Raw genomic sequence first — 21,481 nt, forward strand, 5'->3', positions numbered from 1 at the left:
ACATCACTTCACTCTCACCTCTGCTGGGAGAGCATTCCATGCCGAAGGGCCTGCGTTGCAAATGCGCGTTCGCCGAATTTAGTGCGCTGTTTGCGTAGAGGTATAACTTTTCTTCTCGACGTAGATGTAGCCGATCTAAGCGTAAGACACCTACCAGCTAGTTCATCTGGAATGCATAGTTCCCTTAAATATCCCGGACACATCTCATTTTTGGAAATTTGTAGTTACCAACTTGTTCCAGAAACCCGACAATATAAGGGGAAGGAAAATGCAAAAAGTAAATAATATATTATATAGGTTCTAGAAAACCAAAGGCATTATGCAATTTTTCAGAAAACTCATTTTTGGAACTGGGTCTGTGTTAAATAGCAATTGTGACATAACATCACCCTAATTTTTAAATCTCGTAAATCCACAAATGAAACTTGGGCGTTTTCAAATAATCTTATTGCTTCTGAAATAAAAACAGTTTTTACTCTCTCCTGAACATTTAGGACTTGGGGAGATTTAAAAGTCAGGCTGATGATAACATTCCTTGCTATAGACGCGTAGACCCCCATGCATTATAATTTCCCAAGATTACGTCGCTTTTCCCATATTTACTCAGTGCCAGATCTAAGATGCGCTTGCGCCCCATCATAATATGAGCATATTATTCTCCCCTCCCCTGCAAGCAAGTGTCCGGTTGTTTGTGCCAACTGAACCTATGGTAGGCCTAACCCTGACTTCACTCCTCTGAAAACAAACTCTCAGGCCTTGATTTAGTTGGTCCAAGGAGTTCAAAAATTTCCACTCCGCCAGACAGATTACTCACTCGATTGCCGGAGCGCAGATCTCAGCTATCAACTTCGGTATCCGTCGAGAGCCAGAGCGTAGATCTGCGCTTCAAAACATTCAATTCAAGGAATTCTCTTTATTTTCCTTCTTATTGTTGACTTTAGCCCTAAAATTGATTTTTTGTGCTACTTTTTGAATAAACAAATTAATAGCATCCATCAAACATCATTGGCGTCATAACAGTGCCAAAAACCGCATTCAACGGATCGCGATTTTAACAGTCACTGCTTTTCGATTTTGTGAAATAAGTGTTTTTTTTTAGGGATATATTCAAGTAATAAAATTGCCACCATCGTCAGTGTTTTGATAATTTTATTAAAATAAAGTGACAGTCGCGGAGTAAATTAATTGTGGGCTTTTTTTATAAAAAAGTATTTAACAGTTAATACATTGTTTATGTTAGTTTATGGCAAATTTTAAAAATATATAATACTTGATATGATGAAACAAAATAAGATTTTTACAAATTAGCACAGCGAGCGTGCAGATTAGTTTGAAAATGAACGCCATGCACTGAAGAATGTGCTCATTTTATCCAGTATTTGTATAAATACCGCACTGTTTTAGTACTTTTTTTTTTAATGCGTAGTTTTGTGATGCAGTCTTTGTTTTATTAAGTTTTTTCTAAGAGGTGCAAAATTTAGGTTATCACTCTAGGTCATGTTATAATCTTATATAGATGTTATTGCAGAGTTGAAAGCACGTGAATATTGCTCGGTTGGCCTTTATACAGTTTATATAGAGGCCAACCAAGAATTGCAATTTATCGGTGATTATGTTCTGTTTTCACATAAAAATTACAATTGCAAAAAAAGGCTTTAAAATCAGGCAAAATGCTCGGCAGTTGGGGTACATTTTGCGTCCCGTTAGTCTGGCAATCGAGCGGTTAAGATACACAGTACCATGCATTTATGTAAGTATATAAGTCACATAAAATACATAACATCACCAATCGCATCAGTGATTAGCTGTTGAAACATATAATGACATTATAATTATGTGAAGATTATAAAACCTAAGACATTTTTTAAAAGACAAGAATTTATACGAACGAAGTTAATAAATTGACTAATATCATGTTATCCTGAAATCGCTGTCAAGTAGTGTTGAAAATGGATCAAGTAAACTTAATAAAACAAATTTTATATGAAACACATCCAAGACTGTTTATTTGATAAGTCATTTCAGTTCCATAATAAAAGATATAAGAATAAAAGCATATTATTGAATTAATTCAGAGTGAGAATCGATGACAATAACTTCAGGAGTAAACCGTCTCTGGACAACTTAATTCTTTCCATTTATTTTAGTGTTAGATATTTGGAGAAACTTTAAATGCTGTATTATTGAACAAATGCCAACATAGCCACGCAGCCAAAAGGATTGGACACAATTTTAAGGAAGAGTAATCCAACGATGGAAATAAAAAAAAAACATATACATACTATGTTTGTCATTATATTTAAAAATTAAACAACTCCTTTGTTGAACAGAAGTATAGTCTTTCAGTACCCCGAACAATCCGTAATCTTTTTTATTTTAATTCCGTTTAGGTCAATTAAATTACTTCATCTATTGAAATCGGAACCTTCTCCAAATAAACCAACACTGAATTATTTTATGGCTGGATTTATTACACAAACCTTTCGTAACATTTTAAGTTAAACCAGTGATTACAACATACTTTCAAAAACAAATTGTAAAGACATATTTTGTCCCCACGCTCTCGGAAGAATAAAACGGTGAAGGTCATAAAACGTGCCAAATGTTATTTCTAATACTTTTTTGGAAATCCACAAAAAAATTCACTACTCTGTGATACACATGGTAGTTCTATTGTCAAAAAGGATAATGGAGAAATGAAATATGAAAGGTTTACTACAAGCGGCAGTGTTTATTTTACAAAATATCAATATTTACTAAAGTACAGTGCATACAGGCTGTTATTACCTTCTCAGGTAACACTTTCGAGGAGGTACTTCGATATACCCGCCGGTCTGTCATTCTTAACTATCACCACACAACGGGCCTCACATTCAGAAGTAATAAAAAATATACTAATACACTTTTGATATTATCAGTATCCATAAGTTAATTATGTATTACATTATCATTATGATACATATTATAAGAAATTGAGCATTTTAATAATTGTGTTATGCGATTGTTTTTACTGAAAAAAGTATTTGTAATCTTTTATTAGCCTGGTGTGGTGCTGCGGCCTTCCTTCTGCTGTGTTATCAGGACTACATGAAGGCATTTATATCTTAATTTACTAAATGCCGTACGTGAGTCACCAAACAAAATATTCCAGAGCCGATAGTGATTTCCTAGCATAAGTGATTACATCTACTTAATGAATTGTTGATGAGCTTGTAGTAAATCAAAACTTCCATACATACGCGGTCCAATGGCGTCGTATATGTGCGCAGATCATAAAAATATTCACAATTCCAATACAAAACAAATAATATACCTAGAGGCACGGACTATATTACTTTATCTATATTAGGCTGATTTGTTAATCAGTATTTGTGGCTTTTTACAAGACATAGCGACACAATGTTGTACCCAATTTTGGAAAAGGGGTTTAGTTTAGAAAAAAAAAAACTAAGTATTTGACACAAAAGCCACCGATTAATAATATTATATAACAAACCATTATACCACAAAGGATGAATAAAGTCACCATCAGACTGGCAGAATCTGGCATACAAGAAATTATATATTAACAGGTAACCTTAACAAATTAAAACTCTTTTTGGATGTCCTTAACTTTTTTATCAAATACAAATATACATAGATTTTTTTTTAAATTTTATTTTTTCTGATGTCAATCAATCTCTCCGACAAGACTGGTATAAATACTCGTGTTAAACCTTAGCGAAGCATTCTACACTGATAGCATCCACACAAATTATAAAACATAAACAAAAGAAGTATTCGGAAGCAGAAATGTCGGAGGGTTCAATCGACAAACTTGGATTCCATCCACGGTCCAAGCGACACATACAAATCAAATTAAATTCAGCGTCGAAATAAATACAAAGGGCACCGAAAACATTAAAATATAAGTTGAATGGAAAACTCCGAGTTTTGTAAAAAGTTTACAAATCTATAAAAGGAGAGAGCCACATTACATTTACAATGCGCTCAGATATCGATACCGCACATTTTAATAGCTCGGATTAAATAATAATAAAAAGTTTAAAAAGTAGACATGAACCAGATATCGGAATGATTACAATATATAATATGTATTAATGTTATTGAATTATCTATTATGTATGAATAATAGTTATTAAAGCTACTGTACAGAAATGAAATAAACATTCTACACCAGATTGTAATAAAATAAACTAGCGAAGTTGTATTTCCTAAGACCACTCGATGATCCCACGTGCCGGGGAAACCTGCTTCAGCTGTGGTGCGGTTTCCGTTGTGTCCATATAGCTGCAACAACAGGACGGTTACTATTAAAGAGATATAAGTATCTTCTCTACAAACTAATCCTCAGGATATCATATCAAGCTTTTATTAAAGAAAAGTATTACTGAAATGCTATAGATGGATAGTTATAGCCTGTCAATGAGGAAGTTCAGTGGTTTTTAAAATTAATTTCATTTGATTAATTAATTTAATGCTCTAATTTTTACCATGCGTAAGGGTACATTTTTTATATCTAATTACTGTAGGGCTGAAATTCCTCATTCATAAAGTAGAATTTTCAAGCAAGAAAGCTCTATATTTAACGAGACACATTGAACACTTGAAAATATTTGTTGAATTTTGGATTTGATTTGCGATATTATCAAGTCGAGGTAATTTTATTTTTTACCAAAATAATTTTGTAAATTTGTTTTATTTGTTGTGTTTTTAACTCTATTTATGTAAAAAAATACTGTATTTTTTACATGGCAATTTGCACGGGCGGATGACTCCTTTTTGTTTCAGGCGGGTGGCTTCCGCCAAAGAGTTCTGAGGGTTAATAGTTATCGAAAACACTTCACTCGTCATAATCCAGCAGTTAAAATATGATAATTCGATTGGTCAGCGGAAAGGGCTTACATACTGTGCATATTTAACGATCTGGCTTGAACACAATACGTTCCTCGTTAAATACAATATGTTCCGTGTAGAATATAATACGTCGACAGTAAACATCCTTACATGAGAAGAAAGGGAAAGGAGGCAGCTCAGCAGCAGCCCTTGCTGCCCGTGTCCACCATGCGGCCCTGGTCAATCTTGACGCGGACTTGCGGGTCCTGGGAGTCGTGCCCCTGGGAAGGGGGCCCCACGCGCTGCATGATCTCGGCGGCCATAGTCATAAAGGCTTGCTCCACATTGGTGGCGTTCTTTGCTGATGTCTCGAGGAATGGGATACCTAGCTGCTCTGCGTACTCCTGCGTAAGTAGGAATATTTTTATTAACATTTTATATACACTGGGACCTCATTTTACATTTTTTTAAAATACGAATAGTAATATACAGTAAAACCTCGTTTTCACATTCCTCGATTTTACGTTTTCCCGCTTTTTACACCGAAATATTTAGGTCCCATTTTTTTTCCATACATTCTCATTAAATTTTCCCCCCAATTAACGTTTTTGACATTTTTCATAACCCCGGTTTTACGTCAAATTTTTTTACATAACTCATTCGATCTGTCAAAAGACGAACCGGGCGCCGCCGCGTGAATGAAGAATAAAATCGAGGTAAATAAAAAAAATGTGTAAATTATTGTCGCAAACTAAATTCAAAGTAGGTGCAGCGTAATTGACCATTTTGTTTAAGTGTCTAATTTTGACATTTTACGAAATAGTGACATGCAGTTGAGGCATGTTTAGGAAGAATAAAGTCTTTACATCAATAAATTACGATGCAGAAAGTTAAAAAAATTGGCAATAGAAATATTATTTGATGTTATACACACATAATGTGAAAAGCAGATAGTTTAAACAGTTATTATAAAAGTGTGAAACAGTTCGCGATGTATTTACACAAAATTTCAAGTCTTTTGACAGTTGAAATTTTGTTGTGCTATACTGAAAAAAGTGATACCATACAAATAAAATTTCCCAATATTTAGGGAATAAATTGTTGTATGCATTTTATGCAAATTCAAATTTTTATTTTCATGTTTTAAGGTTAAATACCTAGATAAAATTATTTATGCATGTATTTTTTAAATTCAATAAAAAATAACACATTGCAGTATTGTTTGAAAAAATACAAAATATTTTTAATTATATCATTGGTAAATATGAATAATCCCCAATCATGACAGTTCTTACAATTTTTCTGTCGTATAGTCTTGTACAATAATTATATTTTAATGAAATTTCATTTTTTCCATACATTTTTAATTTCCTCACATTAATGTTTTCCTCCGTTTTACACTTTTTTTGTTGCTCCCTTGAAAAACGTAAAACAGGGGTTTTACTGTAATGAGAAATTCCAGCCCAACCCGTAATTAAATTTTTAAAATGTTTTCGCGTACACGTGAATATTTAAAAATTTTGGAGTAGAATGAAATATCTCAAAAACGCACGCAAAAATAAATGAAAAATAGTATTAATTTTAAAATCGTAAATAATGACGTCACTCCTTACATCTACGTGTAGTATTTCCTGTTTCCGCTTTAAAGCCCTTGCAACGTTTTGACCATAGAAAAAAAGAGTATAATTTGTATAATTTGACATTTCAACCAGAGATTATGTCAACTTTCTAGGTTTTTCTAAATCGAAACGTTCGTAAAAACAACCATAACATAGAAATGAGCAAATTACGATTAACTAAATGAAGTAATCAAAGCAATATTCCATAGATTCTTGTCAGGTCAGTAAAAGTAAGAACGCCAACAGTTTCATGACGTCACTACTGAAAAGTGACACACTGATTACAGTCATTTGGCGCAGTATTTGATAAATGTAACTTTAAAAAAATCATATCTTTGTAAATAACGCACAAAAAATATATATATATTTTTGCTTAGTTAAATAATACGCTAATAGAAAAAAAATCAATTAGAAAACAGTGGAATTCCTCATTATATTATTCGTAATTGGAATCACCTACAATGCTGTATTATAGAATCACGCTACGTAAACTTTGGGGGCTTTTGGAGTATTTTAGTTACCTTAGCTGTGGTGTAGTCAACCACTTTTCTTGTGGTGAGATCATTTTTGTTTCCTACAAGCAGTTTATTCACGCCGTCACACGCGTAACGGTCAATTTCTTCTAACCACTGCTTGACATTTCCAAATGATTCCTGGAAAAATCCAAATATACATATCGACAAAGTTCAAATACAATTAATATTCATTGGTCATTTCAACAAAACTGCATCACATAACACCGAGAATAAATCAAACAGATTAAACGAAAATAATATAAACACACCAAATTTACACAGCTGCATTTGTATTCATAGAGCAATACAATTTTCTTTCAGAACTTTGGGATTTTATTTCAAATAATACCCATTTTGTTGTCTGTTTCAACAATCTATTAATCGGTTAACTCTGTTAAGGTTACATTCATATTTTATATTTTAAAAAAAACATACAGCTTTACAATGCCATCAACATTTCTCAAACTAATAGTTCCTGAATAATAATAATAAAAAAAACAGAAAGAACACAAAACTCAGCATCACTGACATACTCTGCAGTTATCACAATAACCAAATCAACCACCAATACTCTACCTAACCTCTCTTCGCCCCATATTCCAGAATATAAGAATATTTAGACTAAACAGCTGTACCCAAATTGAAACACTTAAGACTAATTATGTTAAATTAAAATAACAAACATTTTTTACGTATTGTCGATAAACCTATTGATAAAAATCTTCTAAATGTCAAAATTTGAAAAAACTAATTAAAAATGCTGTTATGTCATTTTTGGAGCTTCATCAACTGACGAAATCCTGTAAATCCTCTGAGGTCTAATTTCAAAGTTAGCATGCATAAAAACACATTAAAAGTATTAAAAAAAAGTATTAATTCCATTTACCGGTTATTTTTTCCCAAAATCTCGTCTATTGAAACAATTCAAAGGGAATACTTTGGTTTCATGAGTCATGTCCAAAATATGAAAAACGAAGACAGGAAATGATTTTGTCGAGTCAAACGTTCAAATTGATTTTTATGAGTAAAGGCAATAATGCATTTAGAAGAATCAGTATACCGACGATATGCAATTCTAAAATTTTGTAACATGAAAATATAAAGGTAAATAGTTTATTGTCTAGAAAAATTCAGTGTTAGGATTGAGATCAGGCAAAGGTCAAAAGTGACTTATAGATATGCATATGCCATGAACAATAATTACGGAGCGTTATATTGTTAATGGTGGTTATTTTATAAACAGAGGAAAACCGAGTGAGTCACATTTCTCATTGGATAATGTAAAGATAGTACTGAAATAAAAATGGGCGAGAAACAGCATAATTCAGATGAATCAATAATTTGTTGTTATCAAATTGTCTCGGACACATTTCTTGATGCTATTCAATAGACCATTGTTTCCCAAGTGAGAGCAATCCAATATATTGTGGAATATAATACAAAACATTACGAAAATAAAGTGTGTTTTAAAAAACATTGATGATGTATCATCTTTCCCTTATATTATGAGCTCTGCAGCACTTACTCCAATTACAGTGCATCTTAATAATTATTTGTTACAGGCAAGATAATCAGTCTTACGCTTCGGGGACTATGAAATATTCTAAGGTGATCAAATTGCTACTACATAAAGATGTATACCGCCAGAGACACAATATTTCAATATCATTAATGTATAAATCTGTAAATAAATTATCTGTTAGGGCTCTACTTTGGTACAAATTAATTTGTCAGCATGCGTCGCACTCCGAGTATAAACTCAAGTTGGTACATGATTACAACACCAGGTTTACTAGTATGGAAGGGCTAGCTGTTCCTAGATACTGCAATAAATATGGCAAAAGGACACTGCAATACAGTATACCTAAAATATTTAATATGTTACCAAACAATATTAAAAATACTGAGTTAAATACAGGAGTTCGACGTTTGCTCAAATTATGGTTATTAGAAAAAAGTTTTTTGTATTAGTGATAGTTTTTAATTTTTCAAAATGTAATCTGTAATTGTTTTTCATGTAAAATTATTGTTAATGTAGGTTAAGTGTAAATAATCAATGTAATTTATAAGAACCTGCTGACGAGCTGTATGTATGCAACTCAGCAGGACTTTAGTTTAAGAATATTTTGTAAATATTTTTGAAAAATAAATAAAAAAAAATAAAAAAAAATTTGAATTTATCTTTGATTATTAGAAATAAGTAAAAATCAAATCTCTTAGGTATATTGGCCGTATAATCGTATTTTTGTAATGTATACATATAATTTTTTTAAATAAATCTGATTTTATAATGCACTGTCGTTTTTTTATTTAAAAGACTATTTAAATAGTTTTATTAGTTTACATAAGTCAAAAGGTTTACCATAGGTATTTTAAAAAGGAATAAGAAAACCAAACAGTGAATTTATTGCAGGAGAAAGATTAAAAAAAAAAAAACAACCAAATTTATGCAATATTAAAATACATACGTGTATGATTCATATCATTAATTGTAGTGCTTTCACACTTATAGGTTACGCAGACAGGGTATAGTCTAAGCTTATAACCGAGTTACACAGTTTAAACCCGCGCTGTGCCAGCGGGTACCCGCAAGACATCGGACCCTCCCAAGGAAGGTCGAGTCGCCTCGCAGTGTTTAACTTTTTGTCTTGGTATTTCTACAGGACCTCGACTCACATGTTTTGTATAAAATCAACCTAAAATATACTTTCTTTGCGTTAGTAACTCAGTGAGAGGCGGTATCAAATATTTTTTCCCCGGTTTCAATAATCTGGTTTTGTAAAAACAAATTCAAAGCAATAAACAAAGTGTAGATATTGATTATCAGTGGATTTGCTCTGTTGACCTAAATTTTAAGTAGGACTGTCGAATAATGTTCCATTAGCGAGTTGAAATGTTATTTTTAGTGAAATCCTAGCAGTGTTTTGATAATAACAACAAATAAATACATGGAAAATAATTTGAATTCATACATATTTTATTTGAAAAAAAAATATTTTGTAGTAATTCAAATATAAATTGTAAATTTTCAAGGAAATAACTCAAATGCAAATTTTGAACACGTTAATAAAAAATTATCAAAAAAAATATTTTTCCTTAGTAGATTGAGAAATAAATTAAATAAAGATACTGCAGAACTAATTTACAAAACAATCATTCTTCCACATATAGATTACTGCTCAACAATATTATTTTTAGCAAACGAAGGAAATTTAAATAAACTAGAAATTTTACAAAATAAAGCGATGAGAATAGTTCTTAAGAAAAATAAATATAGCAATGTAAAAAAAATGAGAGATGAACTAAAATGGTTATCTGTAAGAAGGAGACTTAAATTTAATATGTTGATATTTATACATAAATTTTTTCACGATAAATTACCAAAATATTTTAAGGATAAAGTTGTCTTAAACAAAAATTGTCATGAATATGCTACTAGACAAAAGGATAAAATAAGACTACCATTATTGAAAAGAGCTGAGTCGCAAAATTGTTTGATGTATAAGGGTTTAAAAATGTATGATGAGATGCCTGAATGTATGAAGAATGAAAAGTGTCTGAAAGAATTTAAAAATAAATGTAAAAGTTACTGTAAGGAAATGTAAATATATATAGATGATGTAAATGTACATAATAGTTTATATTAGTTTTAATATAAGCTAACTTAAGAAATAAATAAAAAAATATATTGATTGATTTTGTCGTGTTTTACCAAAGTGTTTTTTTTCTATTATAATCTACTTTCATATATTTATCCTAAAATTGTAACTTTCCAAAAAAGAAACTAGCTCTTGTCCTTGGAGTGACTTATTATTATTTGGTAATTTGAAGTTATATAATTTCAATATTCATGTGTCAAATAGAAAAAGGGGGAAACGTAATTAGTTCAGATTTAAGAAAAATATTTCAATTTGTTGACCATTTACAAATATCCTTGTGTAATTATCTATGGAACAAAAAACTTGTTAGAAAATGGAAGCATATTACGTCAGAGAATGAACCTCGGATATCTGATCTGGAGACTATCACGGGACCACAAACTGACTCGCTAATTGAGAGATAAATGCTGATATACGAAAATCACAATGAATTACGTGTTTACCTGATCTGTGCAGTCATATACGACAATGATTCCGTGCGCCCCTCGGTAGTAGGATGAAGTGATTGTCCTAAATCTCTCTTGGCCCGCTGTGTCCCATATCTGGAGCTTGATGGTCTTCCCGTCGAGGTCGATGGTCCTAATCTTAAAGTCCACACCGATGGTGCTGATGTAGCTCTCTGTGTATGTGTCGTCGGCAAACCGGAGCAGGAGACAGGATTTGCCAACACCCGAGTCACCGATCAACAGCAATTTGAAAAGGTAATCGCTAAAGGAAAACAAAAACATTACAATTTAATTAGAAATAATTTTTACATCAAAGAATTGTTCACAGTATCATCATTTCCCTATCCAAACCCAATGGTGCATAGGGAACTGCATGGGAATTGCAATGTTTTAATAATTTGATACGTTTATTTCATTTTATTTCATTTTATTTCATTTATTTATTCAGATATTTAGAACATTACAGAAAAAGACCCAATTCATTCTAAATACAATAATAAATCACAAATTACAGTAGATAATTATGTTATTAAAATAATATAACAAAATGTAAAAAGAAAAATTAAATGTTAGAAAGTGCTTTCCTAAGGGAAGGCCCACTGTCGTGAAATATGTCGACATCCGAGGCGATGCGATTAAGTAGCAAGATTGCCCTACCAACCGGCATAACCATTGGCAGGTTGGTTCTGCATCGCGGTAGGTAAAACAATCGATGCTGTCTTAGTCGAAGATAGTTATCAGGTACGAACAGACCTACATCCATCAGAATTTCTGAGTTATGTATGCGACCACCGATCACCTGGAAAAAGTGAACACCCAAATGAACGTCCCTCCTCCTCCATAATGACTGATAGCCTAGCATTCCCAGTAAAAAGTCAGTTGGGAAGAGCCAAGGATAATATCCACACTCTTTAAGGTACAGATAGCGCAGAAATTTTTTCTGCACTCTCTCCACCATCAAAGAGTATCGAGTCTCATGTGGCGACCAAATAATGGAACTAAACTCCAAACGACTTCTTACCAAGGAATTATACAATGTCCTCAAAATCTGAGTGTTAGAAAAGATCTTGGCATTTCTAAGAACAAAACCAAGCATTTTAAGGGAGTCATTACATAGATTAACTATATGAAGATTAAAAGGCTAGATCAGTTTACCGCTTCATCACCATTATCATTCCCTTTCTGCACCTAATGGTGCATAGGGCACTGCAGTGGTACACCGATCGCAGTGTATCTTGATCATTTTTGTAACATAAAGATAAGATGATCAGTCTTACGATTCAGGTACCGGTCCAGGGACTATTAAATATTCTAGTGTAAAAACACCTTTAAAATAAATATTTCATGTCAACCATGTCGGGAATCTAACCCGAGATCTCTTGCATGGTAAGCAAACGCGCTGGCCATTACACCACGAGGCATTATTAACATTATTAACTTGTTACTGTTTCCGAAAATTGAAATCAAAAATCTATCGCAACACATTGGTTAATTAAGAAAAACTTGTGACGACATTTAAAGTTGTTTATTTTTGTTGAATGTTTCATTCATTTTAGGGAAACAATAAAATACTCAAATTTTTACCGCGTGTAAGAAAATATTTTTTATTTCCAATTTCCTGTAGCACTGAACTTCCTCATTCAGACCAAAATGGGCACCAAGTCTCTGACTGACCTCTACACCACGAGGCCGACTAACGCTTCAGGAAGTAAGAAATAATGGAGTGAAAATAAACCTTTTGAATATTTATTTCACGTCGACCTTGCCGGGAATCGAACCCGGGAATCGACCTCAAGCATGATAGGCAAAAGCTCTTACCGACCACAAGGCGGACTAATCTCCACTAACTTTCCTTTTCCAGAATTTTTACCCGGTTGCCATTGTCAAAACACTCATCTAGAGTTCTGGTTCTATTTCACACACAGAACTGTATTCTATATTCCACCCAGACACGGACATAATTATCATTCGTTCTTATTATGCAGATCTGTTGGACTTGCTCCAATTAAATCTAGCTATGCTACCCATCAAATGGCCAACCCTCAACTCTCCAGATTTTAGAGTGTTTTTTGTTTCAATTCTTCTTTATTTCTTTTAGAATTACTTACATATTTATAATAATGATTTTATTTTATGTTATTTGCTATAGTTATAAACTTTATGTACTTTTAAACTGTATATTGTAAGGGCGTTTTGGAGCTGGGTCTAGGAACAGAGTGAACGGTGCACTTAAATTGATCGGAATCGGGTTGTGGTCCTGTGGCTAGTGTCTCGGACTCACGGATCAAAGGTCCGTGGATCGAACCCCACTCTATCTCAACTTGATTCCCATTTTCTAATAGTGAGTTATTTACAACTCGTTGAAAATGGCCTTTAAAATGAAATATTTGGGTAAATCATAAGAATGCAAATAGTTATTTTTTATGCAAAAAAAAATCAACCTTGGCAAATAAATGTTTTTCGCAAGAGGCGAAATTAGCGGTTCACAATGGAGTCCTGGAGTCTACCCTGATGTATGGAAGTGAAGTATGGATTTGGAAAAACAGGGATGAAAGTAGGCTGAATGCTGTCAAAACGCGACCTCTCAGGCGAATGTCGGGTAAATCTATGTACGATAGATGCACAAATGTCGAGATCCATACATTGTGTAAGGCTGAGATAAGCATTATAGACAGAATCAAAAAAAGAGCTCTGCATTGGTTTGGACATGTAGAGCGAATGGACAGTGAAAAATGGCTAAAAAGATTCCCAACGCGAATGTTGATGGATGCAGAAATAGAGGAAGACCGAGGACAAAGCATGACGAAATCCAACTAACACTTGAAAATGGATATGTCAAAGGTCAGAATAATTGGCGCACATGCAAGAGAAGATGTATGAATGTAGCGGAAGCGAGGTCTGTATGTTAATTGTGTTTATATCACACTAAAATTTTCAATTTTACATTTCGTTTCGATAGTTTTCCCAAATATTTAAATTTTGAGGTCAATAAATATCCATATTAGAAAATGAGAAACAAATTGAGATGAAGTTCGAGCCTCAAACCAGAAGGAGTGAGCGACACTACCTCTAAAATTAAAAGCATAACTAAGACGATGAGGTGGAAAAGCTAACTGGATTGAAAATAAAATCAGGCAAGGTCCGGAGAAGAAAGGAGAGGAGTGTAGCGGAACTTTTCAGTTTTGATAGAATAAGAAAAAAAACCTGCGTAGGTTTAAAGTGGAAAAGAAAAACATGAGATACTTAATTGCGCAGTATAAAATACATCTGTCATCATGATTCATTAACAAATGAGAGCAAGTAATAATGCAGGAAATGTTTCTGATTTTTTTTTATGGTCACAAATGCGTGGTGTGAAAACGAGTACTTTCTTTCTAAAGACATTCACTTGACTAAGTGCCAAATAACACAGCTTAAGAATAACATATAAACACGTTAGTCATTTTCACATTGATATACAAGTATCGTACTTCAATAAAGAGGTTATAAGGGTCAATTCAGTATGAGCTGCATTAGAAGCAATTGAACTAATTATTTCTGCTAACTTTTTTCTTATATCATTTAAAAGTTCATTTTACCTTTTTATTTATCATTGATTTCAGTTTATTATAATTTGGTAGACATAAGTTATAGAATTTGCATAGTGGTTGAAAAGGCATTTTATTTATTTGAACAAATAAAGCTCGCAGAAAATTCTCAGTTCAATGTGATTAGCACTGGAGTCAACCAAGTTTTCGCTCATATGTAGACGAAACGAGTGCGTATACAGTTTTGTGAACTAAAGAGAGAATTGTATTTAAAATAGAACCAGTACTATTAATGATACTGTCTGTAAAGTAAAAACCATTTTTCTGTCTGAAAAATTAAACATTGATATCAATATTAAGTACAGATAACCGGGGAAGTACTTTATAAATTTTCAAACAAATATACACATTTTTGTACGCAAATGAAATTTTAATTTAAAGACAGCTGAAGGTAACTTTGTTTACTTTCCGTTGTAATCAAAGCCCTTAATGAGAGTAAAATGAGACTCGGGTAAAAATCCTGAAAAAGGAAATTGGGTGGAGATATGACCGCCTCATGTAGTGGTTGACGTGTTTGAGCACCATGTACATTGGGGTGGGCTGATATTTTTTTTTTCTGATTTTCGAAATGAAAGGGGTCCAAAAAGTTGTCTTTTGGATTATTTGGAATGTAAAAAATATTAAAAAAATATTCCATACTACTTTTGGCCCTCAACCAGAGCTTGAAGTTTTCGAAAAAGTCGATTATTTGCGCTAAATCGGCTGTCATTTCGTATTTAAGTAAGAAAATCAGCCTTATTAAATTTTATAATGTGCATTAAATTATATTAAATAAGCATCAAAGGGCGTGAGTTGCTCTTTATTTTGTAATAAATGGGTAGCATCGTTTTAATGAGCCATTGTTTTTGTTTATATTAACCAGGCGCTCAACGGAATCAGTTTCGTGGAGTGTAAATTTTTTGCATTTCAATGGTTTTATTACGTGTTTGAATTTGTAATGTGATTAAGTTATATCTTTACGAACAAAAAATAATTTTATCAATATAGATAATTTAAAAAATGTTCAGACAGTAATAAACTTCAAACTTCTGTAGAGGGCCAAAAGTAGTATGGAATATTTTTTTTAATAATTTTTACGTTCAATGCGATCCAAAAGGATACTTTATAGACCTCTTTCACTTTGATATCTAAAAAAAAAAAACTTCATACATCATCGGCCCACTCTGATGTACATGGCTGAATTTGTCGGCCTCGTGGTGCAATGAACAGCGTATTTGCCTACGATGCAAGAGATCTCGGGTTAGATTCCTGACATGGTTGATATGAAATATTATTTAAAAGGGTGTTTTTACACTACAATATTTCATAGTCCCTAACTGGTACCTGAAGAGTAAGACTGATCACCTTACCTTCATGTAAAAAATGGCCCAGATTCGCTGCATTTTTTGTATTAATGCAGTGTCCTATACCACTGGGTGTGGATAGGGAAATGATGAAAGTAAGACAACTGTGTGGGATACGAATGAACTTGCGAAACAAAGACATGGCATGCTTACAACTAAGTATAATGCAATAAGTTTATATGCAAAAGTTCATTAAAATCAAAATATTATTATCACAAGAATGGCGGGCAGCCCTCAGCCGATATTTCTCTATCTTATTGTATTTATTTTATGTGATTATAAAAATCAACACTGAGCTAGGAAATAATAAATTAAAAGTATGAATTAAGAATTATCAGTGTATCCAGGCGGATGAAGAGTACAGTTCTGCGTATGGAATAGATACAGAACCCTGGATGAGTGTTTTCGACGCGATGGCTACTCTCAGGTATAAATCCTGAAAAAGAAAATTGAGTGGAAATAAGTCCGCCTCGTAGTCGGTGGTTGGCGTCTTCGTTTATCATTCTTGAGGTCCCGTATTCAGTTCCTAGCAGGGTGGACGTGAAATATTGATTTAAAAGTATGTTTAAATAGCAATATTTCATTGTCCCAGGACAGGCACCTGAAGTGTAGGACTCATCACCTTACCTTCATGTAATAGATAATTGAAATACACCGCATTTGGTTTATCAATGCAGGCCTTATGCACCACTGGGTGCGGAAAGAGGATTAATGATGATGAATTAAGAGAAATAATTGTTACTCTGATTGGTAAGATTATTTCTCTGGAAATAATTTAAAGGAAATTATAAAAGTGATTCAATAAAATAATTGATGAAAGTTAATGTACTTGTTGCGTCTAATATTAAAATGACTGTCCCTGATAAACTTTTGTGTACCCGTGAGGACCACCAGACTCCGACACATGCTCCGATGTGACAGAACAGCTAATAATTATGCTGAGCTGTTGGACTTGCTCCACACCACTCCTGCTGCTATCGAATTAGCTATCCTATCCATTCAATGGCCATCCCCTCAATTCTCCCCTATTTAATGTGTTTCTCCATTCATCTTCACTTTATTTTCTTTTAGAATGAATGACATGTTAAGTGTAATAGTTGTGATTTTATTTTAGTTATTTTCTATAATATTTCATATGTACTTTTAACTGTATATTGTAAGAGCCCTCTGGGCGTTCATTAAATAAATAAATAATCAGACTATTTCATTAAATAGGAGTGTTTTTTAACCTGTGGGTTGCAATCGCGAGCGAAGAAAAAAATAAAAAGAAAAGGTCCTACACTACAACAAAAATACAATTATTTCATTGAGAAGGCTGTGCCTATTCATTTTTTAATAATGTGTTCAATCGTGTTTCGTTTTTTTGAGATGCAAATAACCAACGTACGTTCAAACATGTAGGTAGGATGTGGTGAATAGCACTAATCAAAGCTTCCCTTCCCTTGTCAGCTCGAAGTTCTTCTTTTCTCCTCATTCAAAAGACGTCAATCTTATACGAATTAAATTCCATTTTAAACATGACATCGGCCAGATGGCCCGCTCAATTTCTCGATGAATAATAAGTATCATCTCAATAGGAAGAAAATTAAATATGTTTTCATTAAAATGGCTGATATACGAATAGTTCAATAAAATTAAGATTTTGTTCACTGGATATTTTTTACTTGTATGGGGTCGCGTATTAAAAAGGTTGAAAAACACTGAAATAGGACATTTAAACTTTGACTTGCATAACACTACATTTTGGCGAGTACATCGTCATGTACTTACTTATTCATCGAGCATTAGATTTGTTATAGATTCCTTCTACTCTACTGCCTATTATTGCATTATTTGTTTACCACCTCAAATAAGGTTACTTTCCAGAAGTCTATTGAAGTACAAGTTTTCTTTCCAGAAGTCTATTGAAGTACGGCATTAACAAACTGGATTGTAAAAACTGCCCTAAGGTTTACATCGGGCAGACTGCCAGAAATATAACAAAGAGAGTAAAGGAGCACATGAGTGCATGCAGGCTCGGCTACCCCGAAAAATCGGCCTTGGCCGAGCACCACATAGAAACGGGGCATAAGTTTTCCTTTGAGCCGATAATCTTAGGGAGGCCAAAGAACCACCAAACACGACTAGTAAAAGAAGCAATTGAGATTTACAAACATCCCGACAACATAAACAGAGATGATGGGATGCGATTAAAAACATCCTGGTACCCAGTCATAAAGAAATCGCATAAAGATTGCAATGTAACACAGATTTGTGATACGGTATAGATCCTAAGTACATAATGGTACACATTAATCTAAACGACTACGACACGGTACAAGTCCCAAATACATAACATCACACAAAAACGACTACGACACGGTAAAAATTCTAAGTACCTAACGTAACACATATTCATACACAAATAACATCAACCCTGATGATGGACGCTGTAACGCGATCCGAAACGTCGGTAGAGAGTACGAACGACACACGGCATAATAACCCAGAAAAACTTATTGTACAAGTTTTCTGTTTTGAAAAGAGTTTTTCGGAATATATATATTTTTTAATTTATTTAACTTTTTGTACATAATGTTATTTGTACATTGGCGGGCTTATTGCCAAATGACAATTTCTTCCAACCAGCCAATAAGATAAAAATTTTATTTTTATAATTCAAGTTACAGAACATATTCAATAGAAAAAAAAGATTAAAAAGCAAAAGATATATAAAAATAGAAATAAACGTATTTGTTTATAAATTACCTAAAATCAAAACTATTACTCAATGGGAAAAGGGAAAGGAGGAGAGATTAAGGAAGAGAAAGGAGATGTTTCTTCAGACGTGATTTAAACAGAGATAATGTAGTAACATCTTTGATGGTGGATGGGAGATGAATCCACAGTCAAGCCGCATGGACACTATATGAATTAGAGAAGAAAGAGGAATTGTGGATGGGTATTAAGAGAGTGCCTTGAAAATAAGAACAAAGAGGTAAACCATGAACTGATAAGCGTTGAAATTTTTCACGCAGGTATATAGGAGCGTTAGGACTATGAAGTACATTGAACAGAAGTGAGAGGGAGTGATAGTCTCTCCGCTGTCTAATTTTAAGCCATTTTAGTTGCCTATATAATCAGAAATGTGATCATATTTCCTAAGACCAAAAATGTACCTTATGCATGTATTCTGAAGTCGTTTAGTCAAGTTTATCGAGTTGCTCACAGCTTAAATCAGTCATGGAAACATCAGCGTAATCTAGAATGGGTAGTAGTAATGCTTGTACAAGGGTGCATTTAGTATTAATGGGTGAGAATTTTTGCAACCTTCTAAGTGAGTGTAGACTGAAAAATATTTTGCGGCTTAATTCATTAGTATGAGCTCGCCAGCAGAGATGTTCATCCATTTGTACTCCTAGATTTTTTACGGATTTCCTGTATTGAATATTGGTACCATTGACATTAAGAGGATTAAGTGAAGATACGTCTAGCTTATTAAGCAATCTTTGACTACGCGCAAACATAATTTGTGTTTTAGATGAGTTTATTAGTAAACCATACTCTTTTGTCCATGTTGACACGCAATTTAGTGTATTAGTCATCGATTCTATTGCTTCGCTGGTGTTTTCAGGTCTGCAATGAAGATATAATTGTAAATCATCTGCATAGAGATTACATGAACAATTGAGACATTCTGCTATCGGATTAATAAACAGGGAAAATAGTAATGTTGATAAAACTCCACCTTGAGGTACTCCAGCGGCAATATCAACCCATTCCGATTGATGATTTGGTGTTTTGATGCACTGTTGTCTAGCTCGTAAATATGATCCGAACCATTTTATAACCGGTTGTGTCATATTTAGTGTTTTGAGCCTAGCCAACAAAAGATCGAAATCTAAAGTATACTCGAATTACAGTTAAGAAATTAATAATTTGAAATATTTTGAACAACGAATAAGAAAGATATTAGAGCAATATGCATTTTTAACATTTTGATACTCCACAGATAAGAGTTTAAGTGGTTTTTAGTTTGCCCAATTTGAATCCTATTTTTAATATATTTATAATAACTGTATAATACATAAGAGCCTTTAAATATTAGAAATATTATTTAGTACACAGAAGAAAAATGTAAACAATTTTTTAATTTAAGAAAAAAAATAAAATATTATTCAGTCAATTAAATAAGAGATATTTCTGTGTTTAAAAACAACAGGCGTATTTAGATCTCCGGTAAGTAAGAAAGAATTACACTTGAATTATAATGTAATAATGATGTATCTAATAACAATTATGCTTACGATAGTAAATACTCGAGTAGAAATCATAATATTGTAAGCCTTGTAAATGAAATCAAAATGACTCATTGCATTAAGATCAACCATTTATTATATTTGATGAGTAATTACAAGTTTGTATGTAAACTCGTCATTTATATAATGGCGTATTGGGGGAGGATTAATTTCGACTGCCATTATATTTACACATTTCCCGATATTTAAGAAACGCAATAAATGAACACAAAGAACTAATATCGATACCATCGTAAACAAATACATGCCATCGTACGCGACGAGAGAGTATTTTAAAGTGCATGTTGACACAAAGTGAAACTAGTTATCTTGATAGTCATTAGAAATAGTTCGACAAAATATAATGCATCCTTTAAAAACACGACACGTTAGTGTTGATAAAATGGAATGGGAGACCATGACTCACAAAAGAATGCAGATAATAAAAGGCCTGTAATAAACGATTTAAACGAGACTTCAATATTTCGATGATCTGAATCGAAAATTGAATGAATCGGACGAATAATTATGATCATGACAGTACAATGCGTAATATGTTTTTGTCGACTAGACTAAAATAAAAAAATGACAAGACAAGCCTGTTTTTGTTTGAAAGAACATGACGAAATGTGTACTCACTATTCTGGATTCATTTTCAATATCCTATTGAACTGATTAAACTTAAAACAATACTTGAAAAGAGGTAGGTTGGAGCGATTTGCCTTGTAAAAAATACCACAATTTGATTAATATTATACGTAGAATATGGCCGCCGCCTCCCGATCACTCAGCGAAGATTGACGTAACAGCAGCCAGTAGTGCCACTTGGCAGAAACTTCGGTTGCTGTCACGGATGTCTATCTACGTTGTACGAGTAGCGATGTAAATTTTAGTTGCAATGAGTAAAAACAAAAGAACCATTACTAGCAACTATGCACGTTCTCATAGAAGCAAATTAAATTTATTCATGAAGTGCCCACAAAATATATGGCAACATCGATTTTTCTATACTCCGTCTAAATTTTCTATGTGGCCAGTATTTACCGTCAAAAGGAAGTTCTTGATGTTGTGGTCAGAAAAACGGGGTTAGTTTATGAAAACACAAATTTATATTAAAATTAATGTTCATTAAACGCATCAAACAAAAATATTTACTTCAGAAGAAATTAATATTATAATCTCAATTTAATAGCAATGTA

General features: G+C 33.0%; 1 protein-coding gene and 1 long non-coding RNA gene across 2 annotated transcripts; one reads left to right on the top strand and one right to left on the bottom strand.

Moving 5' to 3' along the window:
* The first annotated feature begins 1,611 nt into the window (after positions 1–1,611).
* LOC148283078 (uncharacterized) lies at positions 1,612–2,361 on the top strand. Its single transcript, XR_015821943.1, has 2 exons — positions 1,612–1,750; positions 2,148–2,361. It is a non-coding gene; the product is annotated as an uncharacterized LOC148283078 (long non-coding RNA).
* Rab1 (RAS oncogene family member Rab1) lies at positions 1,978–21,086 on the bottom strand. The gene is made up of 5 exons (XM_088224120.1): positions 20,922–21,086; positions 11,073–11,337; positions 6,977–7,108; positions 5,008–5,240; positions 1,978–4,290 (listed from the first exon to the last, which is right to left on the bottom strand). Exons 1-4 carry the CDS (start codon positions 20,933–20,935, stop codon positions 5,034–5,036), a joined length of 618 nt encoding a protein of 205 aa, XP_088080246.1. The 5' UTR covers positions 20,936–21,086; the 3' UTR covers positions 1,978–4,290; positions 5,008–5,033.
* Positions 21,087–21,481: the final 395 nt, after the last annotated feature.

This window comes from Micrasema longulum, unplaced genomic scaffold (genome assembly GCF_059751315.1).
Source record: "Micrasema longulum isolate JH-2025_06_02 unplaced genomic scaffold, ASM5975131v1 h1tg000262l, whole genome shotgun sequence".
NCBI classification, from domain to species: Eukaryota; Metazoa; Arthropoda; class Insecta; order Trichoptera; family Brachycentridae; genus Micrasema; species Micrasema longulum.

What these genes read in the sequence shown, in the direction of transcription:
- Rab1 (XM_088224120.1), bottom strand. An exon ending in TATATGACTGCACAGATCAG is followed by an intron (nt 7,109 to 11,072) that starts GTAAACACGTAA and finishes GGATTTTTCCAG; the next exon opens with GAATCATTTGGAAATGTCAA. An exon ending in TTGACTACACCACAGCTAAG is followed by an intron (nt 5,241 to 6,976) that starts GTAACTAAAATA and finishes CTACTTACGCAG; the next exon opens with GAGTACGCAGAGCAGCTAGG.